This window comes from Miscanthus floridulus, chromosome 19, assembly GCF_019320115.1.
Source record: "Miscanthus floridulus cultivar M001 chromosome 19, ASM1932011v1, whole genome shotgun sequence".
NCBI lineage: Eukaryota > Viridiplantae > Streptophyta > Magnoliopsida > Poales > Poaceae > Miscanthus > Miscanthus floridulus.
In genome coordinates, this window is record NC_089598.1 from 111,584,568 (window position 1) to 111,593,470 (window position 8,903).

The 8,903-nt window shown below is 46.0% G+C and overlaps 2 protein-coding genes across 2 annotated transcripts; one reads left to right on the forward strand and one right to left on the reverse strand.

Annotated features, from left to right (window-relative positions):
• The first annotated feature begins 1,297 nt into the window (after positions 1–1,297).
• On the forward strand, positions 1,298–1,802 carry LOC136528007 (small ribosomal subunit protein uS8z/uS8w-like). Its single transcript, XM_066520886.1, has 3 exons — positions 1,298–1,464; positions 1,543–1,703; positions 1,779–1,802. Exons 1-3 carry the CDS (start codon positions 1,332–1,334, stop codon positions 1,785–1,787), a joined length of 303 nt encoding a protein of 100 aa, XP_066376983.1. The 5' UTR covers positions 1,298–1,331; the 3' UTR covers positions 1,788–1,802.
• Positions 1,803–4,432: 2,630 nt separating this feature from the next.
• LOC136528005 (MLO-like protein 9) lies at positions 4,433–7,487 on the reverse strand. The gene is made up of 9 exons (XM_066520882.1): positions 6,606–7,487; positions 6,429–6,489; positions 6,238–6,326; positions 6,052–6,126; positions 5,777–5,915; positions 5,423–5,637; positions 5,289–5,324; positions 5,094–5,161; positions 4,433–5,011 (listed from the first exon to the last, which is right to left on the reverse strand). Exons 1-9 carry the CDS (start codon positions 7,239–7,241, stop codon positions 4,777–4,779), a joined length of 1,554 nt encoding a protein of 517 aa, XP_066376979.1. The 5' UTR covers positions 7,242–7,487; the 3' UTR covers positions 4,433–4,776.
• Between the last annotated feature and the right edge of the window lie 1,416 nt (positions 7,488–8,903).

Here is an 8,903-nt window from a genome sequence, read left to right on the forward strand (position 1 = left end):
TCCGAAAATTCAGGTCCGTTTCTGGATACGGCCTCACACTACACTCAGTAACATGACTATCATTTTTTGAATCATTAAATTCCATTATTCGTACCACGTGCAGTTCAAATTTATATTTTTCAAAAAAAATTCAAGTAAACGAAATAAAGTAACTAAATATATCAAAAAGCCACAAAAAATCCCCAAATTCTAAGGAGGAGTTCCTGGTCCTTTAAAAGGGCTGCACAAAAAATTTGGAGGCCAAAAACAAAAAAAAAATAAAAAACTTTACCGAGTTCCGGGGCATGGCACTCGGCAAAGGGGCTCTTTGTCGAGTGCAAAAAATAAGGCACTCGGCAAAAGGGCTCTTTGCCGAGTGCCAAAAATCTGGCGCTCGGCAAAGGGCGCGGGTGGGGCACTTAGGCGATTTCGGCCGGCCGGGCAGTCCAAGCCTCAGACAGCCAGCCAGCCATCCGCGCCCACGTCGGCCCGCCCTCGCCCCCGCGCCACGCGCCGCGCGCCGCGCGCCGCCCTCCGCGGCCACGCCGGCGCACCTCCTCCCCACCAGCTCCCTGCGGCGCAGCTCCCCTACTCCCCACGTGGCGGCGCGGCGAGGCCACCAACCCCCTCCACGAGGCGGCGGCCGGCCCCTCTCCTCCGGACTCTCTGGGTCTCCCGACGTCGACTCATCCTCGGCTTCTCTCCAAGTCCTCAATCCATCCTCCGACTGCCCCCTCTTCGCGGTGAAACCCTAGCCCGTTGCCTCGCCGCCGATGCACATTTAGGTATTTTACTGTGTTGTGGAAGATGCACATTTAGGTATTTTACTTTGTTGTGGAAGATCTCGAAGTAGGCTGTGATTGCTGGTTGTGCATATTCGGTTTCCATCCTTCCTGTAGGTCTGAAATAAATTCGGTCAACTGTTGCCAGCAAACCGATATGTTAGTTTGTTATTAGTGAATAAGTACATCAGTCTGCAGGTGTTTGGTGCTGAGAGATCCCTCACTTTTTGGGTCTCCAGTTGGCAGCAATTTGGGTCTACATACCCTTTTGTTATCTTTCTTCTGAGTATCAACTTTCAATGATATGTATAATGTGGTTAAGCTTGTTGTTACCTCCTTTAGCAATGCATTTTTTGACATGATTTCAATATAGCACTGGATGTTTTTTTTGGGGGGGGAGATGAAGGTTTGTACTGAATAAGCAAACCTTTGCATCATTTTGCATTGATATAGCGACATGGTTACTTATACCTTTGGTTGTGTTACATAGATGTAAATGGCTGTTTCCTATGCTATTGTGTCTGTCATGGGACCCTTACAACTCTATCTCTTTCTTCTGGTAAGGTCAGCATGGTGAGGGTCAGTGTGCTCAATGATGCGCTCAAGTCCATGTACAATGCTGAGAAGAGGGGGAAAAGGCAGGTCATGATCAGGCCGTCATCCAAGGTGATCATCAAGTTCTTGACAGTCATGCAGCGTCATGGTTAGTTCTCAAATCTTATGCCCCATTTCAATTGCTCCATTCTGAGGACATGTCCCTGATTAGTGTTACATTATGTAGGCTACATTGGTGAGTTCGAATATGTGGATGACCACCGTGCTGGGAAGATTGTGGTGGAACTGAATGGAAGACTAAACAAATGTGGTGTTATTAGCCCTCGCTTTGATGTTGGCGTAAAGGAGATCGAAGAATGGACTGCGAGGCTGCTCCCATCTCGTCAGGTTAGTCCAGTCCGTTGTATATAACACTTGCAGCATTATTTTCCTTTTACAAACCCATTTTAATCTTTTTGGCAGGTAGCATGAAGGATAAAGCAGTTTGTGATGCATAATCCCATATGCAATCATGCTTGCAGCACAGGATATTGCCAGAGATGAAAGGTACTAAGCTGTCTCCACTGTGCTAAAGCACAGTTGTTTCTAAGTTTATTGATGGATTAAATTTTCTTTGACATTGCTAAAGCTGCTGGTTGTGGAGTATGCAAATCAAGACCCGAGTTACAAAACTGATTTTTATTGTACAGTTCTCTTAGTATGCACTATCATCATTCAAGTTATATCATGGTATGCAGAGATAGCACTTGCCTTGATGTTAGTCCTTTTTTTTATGCCATTGTTGATAAAAAAACAGACATGTTGGCACAAGCAGCAGTCTGACCACTAGAAATGTTTGTACTTATTTCAGTTTGTGGGTTGGTGATTCCAGTGCCTTTAAGTGCCAGTAAGGATAAGACCTGTGAATTTATATGATGACTAGCAGTAGTAACATTTGTATATTTAGTAAAAAGTTAATATTTCTATGTCATGTCTGGTTGTGTTAGAATTAAATTAAAAAGAGATCTAGTGAGATTGATATGTGGTTCGTAGTAGAATTGAAAATACAGTTGCGTATATGTTGCTTGCGTCTAAAAATTCAGACCATTACATTGATCTAGTTGGTGTAATTCAATTTTTGGACAAATGGATTATACGTTTATGACTGCTATTATCTCTTTCTATTGGTTGTATGTCTTTCTCTAAAATAAAATGGTCTATATGCTTCTACATTGTTTCAGATGGAAAAACTGAGGTGACACATTCAAAAATATTTCAGCTTTAGGGGACTGAAATTGGGGGTGCATCCTGCAGCTTGGAGATGCTATGAAAACAGTATCTTGAATATCTTGCATATATCAACCTAATCAATCATTTTGATATGTGATATTTGCGGAGCTGAGATGATATGGAACCCAAGTCTCGTGCCGCGCTGCTCTCCCCTTCCCTAACTATGCCTTGTGACTTTGTTTTGTTTTGTTTTGTACTACTCTTGAGTGGCTGTGATGAATAAGTTTCCATTAGAGAACTTCTGCACTTTAGCACCTTATGAGCTAGTACTTGGGATATTTTGTTCTATTTGCTGCTTAACTAGGATGGCTTGTACCAGTACAACTGTACAAGCAACCAGTTTTGTGGCCAGTTCAATTTCCATTAGAGAGAGAGAATTAAATTAAGCTCCAAGTGAAGTTAAGTTGCAGTTGTCATGCTGATAATGGGTAAATCTGAGCCATTTCTCGAGTTCCTTTGCTCTTGATAATGGGTAAATTTCTGGAGATGGTCACTGTCTTGTGGTATTTCTTTTGTGAAATTTTGGTAATTATATACTTTCAAATGTGAGTTCCTCGATGAGGAGAAGTTCAAAGAGACGGTGCACAAGTGAGTACTCGCCATGATCATGAATGGGGTTTTTGGAGCCTTGCTTTGCTGGGTGAGCTTGGATTTCTGATGCTTTTTGTGGAGGTGAGTGATATGTGAAGGGTGTCAGTGGGTCCTGTGTATAACTATCAAAATTTAATTCAATTAGTTTTAATCTGGGCGAACATAATTTTTCTGTGCGTGTGAGACCCACAGAAAAATTGTTTCTGACGGTGAACCCATAGAAAAATTCGATTTTTCTGTCATTATATTTCTGTGGGTATTTTTCTGAGGGTACACCGTCAGAAAAATATTTTTCTGACGGTATTCGCATTTTTCTGTGTGTTTTCGCACCCACAGAAAAAAGCGAGATTCCAGTAGTGTATATATATATTGTCTGTTACAATGGAATGTAATTTTTTTTCAATTCTCGGGGTCTTTGCCGAGTGCCATGGGCAAGGCACTCGGCAAAGATTTTTCAAAAAAAAATATAAATTTTCTTTGCCGAATGCCTCGCCGCGGCACTCGGCAAAGTATTTTTTTTTAAAAAAAAATCAGAAATTCTTTGCCGAGTGCCTAAACAGGGGCACTCAGCAAAGAAATTATTTAAAAAAATAAAAAAAACTTTACCGAGTGCCTGGGCAGGGGCACTCGGCAAAGTAATTTTTAAAAAAAATAAAAAAAAACTTTGTCGAGTGCCTGGACAGGGGCACTCGGCAAAGTACTTTTTTAAAAAAAAACCTTTGCCGAGTGCTTGGGCTGGGGCACTCGGCAAAGTAATTTTTAAAAAAAATAAAAAAAAATTTGCCGAGTGCTGGGTCGGGCACTCGGCAAAATAACCGTTAACGGCCGACGCCGCAACGGCCGAAAATATTTTGCCGAGTGCCGCCCCAAGCACTCGGCAAATTTTTTTTTATTTTGCCGAGTGCCCCGATAAAAAGCACTCGGCAAAGACCCTTTGCCAAGAAAAATTTTACCAAGCGGACTTTGCCGAGTGCTACACTCGGCAAAGCCTTTGCCGAGTGCAAAGAGCTCTTTGCCGAGTGTAAAAACACTCGGCAAAGCCGCGGCCTCCCGTGGTGGAGTATTTACCTCGGTCACTCAATTCTTGTTTTCTTCAAATCAAACTAGCTATCTTATGTTTGATCAGGTTAAAAGAACATGAGTATTTGCATTTATGAATCCAAATAAGTTTACTGAAAGTAAATTCTTCCATATAGCTACACTGAACTGTGGTTTATAAATTAAAAACAAAATGAAGAGAGATTGTTTCTGCATACTGCTAAGGTACGTTCCTATACACCGTACGTACGCATGCATAGTTCATGGTACATTACATGCGGCGCACGTACGCATGTTGATTGCTACTGGTACAATTAATTACATACAAATAAAATATATATATATATATATATATATATATATATATATAACAAATTATATATAGAAAGCTGGATCGATCGAGTTAAAGGTTGCATTGCTAGCTGCTTCATGAGGAGGCGACGGATGGATCAGTCGTCGATCGATCTTGATGAAGTCGATCGTACTTGCCTTCCTGGCCTTTCTTTTCGCTGCCGGCCTGCAGCGCCGTGTAGTGCCGGCGTCGTCTCCAGCTAGCGTTCCTCTACGCGTCGCCGTCGGCCTTGGTGGGGCTGCCGCCGGCGGTGGGGGAGCCCCCGCCGCCGCCGTGCTCGTGCTTGGAGCTGATGGGGTGCTTCTTCTTGGCGCCGGCGCGCCAGTTCTTGAGGGCCTTGGAGGTCTGCTCGTCGAAGATGGACTGCTTCATGGTGGAGCCCATCTGGGAGACGAGCGCGTACAGCGGGAGCGTCACGTAGCTGCACAGCACCTGGACCACCACCCTGCATGCATAGAGATCATCGTCGTTGGTTTTGTTATTCCACTGCATCTCAGGTCGATCAGATTCTAGCTCATCATACGTACCCAAGGCAGAGGCGTGCAAAGACGAATCGTTTGGAGTCATTGAAGCACGAGTCCATACCGTACTCATACTACGTGCAGATTCAGAGAACCAATTCAAGATGACAGACATCTCCATTAGTCACAGCTGAAGCAGGTGTGTACAATACGTATTTACATGCATTGCAGGTTTATAAACTGAAATGGCCGGGTACGTACCAGAATCCAGAGGAAGTAGATGATCTGGAAGCCATTCTGCAGAGACAGAGAGCATGCATGCAGAGCAAGGAGAGAGACTGAGCACACTGCAAATGGAGGCAAACAAAGGCAGAGCAATGGAAGACAGCACGGACCTGGAAGAGGGTGAAGTGGATGAGGAAGAGCACGAAGGGTGGTTTTGCGAACCAGAAGTAGGAGTCGCTGACTTGCACGAGCGGGATGCCCTGGACCACGGCGTGCCGCTCCGTGATGTCGATGGCCATGCGGCAGATGATGCCCTGCAGCTTGGTCCCCACGGACAGGATGATCACCACCGGCATGATGGATATCCAGAGCATGGTGTGCCATCCTGCACATTATATTGCATGGATGGAGGATTATATTATAGTGGAGCAACCAGAGCAAAATATATATAGAGGAATAATGCATGCATCAACATGAACACGCTAGGATAGGATGATAGAAGATGGATCGAGCAGCTAGCTCACCATTGACATTTAGGAAGAGGAAGATGAGAGCAGAAGCCCAGAGGGGAGGACTGATCCCCACGATCACCTTGAAGTCGTCCTCCAGTGACCGCTTGATGTACTTCTGGAAATCAAACTTGCTGCCAGGGGCAAGATGCACCTGCAGGTACGTTATACAATACAAGTATATTGCTGGTTGCTAAACAATTAATATATATATATATATATATATATATATATATATATATATATATATATATATATATAATGAATGAACAAGCTGGTGACATATATACGTTGACAAAGCTGTGGCGCAGCGCGGAGTAGTCTGCCTGCCTCACGGATCTGAAGAACTGCCGGAAGAAGTTGCTCTGCCGGAACACAATTGTCAGTCAGTCAGTCTGTCTGCCTGTCTGCCTGTACCAATTCATCTCATTTCGTTTCAGAAAGTTACTGTACTGTATATATGTTAATCATCTTACGATGTAGAAGGATGCTGGGAATTTGTTGAGCACATTCATATGGTTCCTCACGAAGGAAGTCTCGTGGGTGAACCTGAACCGCGTCGGGTCTGCACGCAGGGATAAATAAATAAATAAGTTGACAGTTTAATATATATACAAATTCGATCAGCAGAACAACCCAAGATACTATACAGGAGTATGTAATGTACCATTGGAGAACTCGTAGTCTTGGCCTGCAGCTTCTTTTTCCCACACTTTCCATGCACGTATCTGCATGCTTCAAATTAAAAGAGATGCATGAAGCGAGCAATCATATATGAGATATATAGATATATCATCCTTATTAGCTTCTTCATTCCAATGCAAACAAAGAAATCAAAATTGACCTTGGCCCTGCCGAGCGCCATGGTGATGGCACTGTAGGAGACGTGAAAGACGGCGAGGAAGAAGATGAAGATGTGCAGCTGGTGCAGGCCGTTGATGGAGATGAGCGACACCTTCCCCTCGGGGCACTTGGTCTTCATGTTCGCCTCCCCCAGCATCCTCGCATTGTGCGCGTAGTAGGGCGGCGGCCAGTCGAGCACGCCGCCGAGGTGCTCGGCGGCGGCGGCGGCGGCCTTCTTCTTTCCAGGGACGGCGCCCTCCTTCTTGCCGTGCCCCTTATCGCCCCCGGCGGCGGCGCCCTCCGCGGGCTCCTTGCCGTGGCCGCCGACGGCCTCGACGGCCTTGAGCTTGCAGGGGAGCATGGTGTTGGCGGCGTGGTTGCTGATGCAGATCTTGATGATGTAGTTCTGGCCGAACACGAGCAGGAGGGAGATGAAGCCCAGCACCATGAGCTCCGCCTTCACCTTCTCCAGGGCCTCCACCATGGCCTTCTTCTTGCGGTGGGAGAAGAACTCGCCCACGTGGTGGAGCCCCTTCTCCAGCAGGATGGAGATGATCACGATCACGCCGCACACCGACGCCACCGCCCATGTCGGCGTCTGGTCCAGCTCCCGCGTGTTGCCGCCGCCGCCCCCCATTGTTGCTACTCCTTATTCTATCGATCGATTGATTATTGGATTGTGAGATCGAATCGACGATCACCTGGCCGGCCTAGCTAGTAGCTACCTAGAGGGATGAGGGATCCGGCCGGGGAGATGGCGGACGACGCTAGCTCCACGCCGGGATCGGAGAAGAGAGGATGACGTACTCGCGGAAGGAGGAGGACGCCCGGCATGCAAGAATTCCCTCTACTTGGGGGTGACCACGAATGCCTAGCAATCCCAGCTTGCCACTGCATGCGACTTCTACACGGACCGGAGTACTACGGAAAGTGCCATCCATTTCCAAGCAGAGGCCGCGCGCAAACTCCGGACCTTCCTCCACCTAGCATGCAGATGCAGGTCCAACTCAATTCTCTCCGATTTCCGGGCTTCTTCACACACTACTGATTGATTCAAAACTTGTCCCATCATCACCTTACCCATTTGCAGCGGCCATCTTGTCTTATATTCAAATCTTCAGCGAAGGTATTTCACGGATGGCATCTCATACAGCTAATAGCGGAGTCTATAGCGGGCTATACCAACTAAGTTGTACATAGATGCAAATAGCTTGGCATGCCTCAAACAGCTATAGCGGATATAGCCGTAGATTTAAAACCTTTACATTACATCCAGTCATGTCTTTTTAATATTTTTTCGCAAAAAGCATGTCTGCTCAAGCCACATATACTCCTCAGGCACGTGCTCTTAAAATTGCCAAATGCGTCATCAAAACAGCTTTAGCTTCATTGATAGAGCAGCGTGTGGAGCTAAAGCAAAAAAAAAAAAAAAAAAAAAACCCTACTTCACCAGTGAAGCTGAGCTGTTCTGAACGGTCTAAGTGTAGACTAGTTGATCAAGCTAAAGCATTTTGGCCAGTCTGCTATGGGCCCATGACCTCACCTTCATGTAAAACAAAATGTTTGCCGCTTATGTCAATGACACTATCCCTTTTTCTCACCTTAGACACTATCCTGTCACCCACCACCCCCATCATCATCTTCTCTCACTCTTCATGACCTCATATTTATCTCAGACATAGCCGGGACAGATCCAAGGTGGGGCATAGGAGGGCTGTAGCTCCCCCTACCCCCACGTTGCTCATGGAGCCCTCCTAAGCCCCTACTAAATTTTCCTGTCATGGATACAGAGGAGGAAGGAGAAAGATGAAGGGAAAGAAGAGAGGTGGGAAGATCAAGGGGGAGATGAGCCCTGTCCCATAAGTCCCTAGCTCGCCCCTGCCGCCTTGGCCTTCTTATACTCAGTCTCCCATACCCCATTCAACAGCCTTAATCGCCTCACTTTGTCTACGTCTGACGTTATTTTTGGTGTGTGGTATAGAGCTCTCGCCTGTATCCTAATGGCTCTCTACCAAGGGAGACAAAGAGGTTGTTTGGATCCCTCGTTGGCCATTGTTGTCTTGTTGAGCTAGAAACAAAAGATGGACATGTTGTAGCCTATGCGAGCAAGGTATTTTTCTTGCTTCCATTGGTGAGCAAATTTTGCTCGCTCGGGCTGATATGGAAGCATGGCAAGGCAAGCTAAAGAAGGAACCAAGCTAGTATGTCCAAAGTGAGGAGGTGGAAAACTAGACAAATGCCCTATTTAGAGTCGCTGCTCACCATCTTATAGGGAAAAAAGCATGAGACCCCACACACA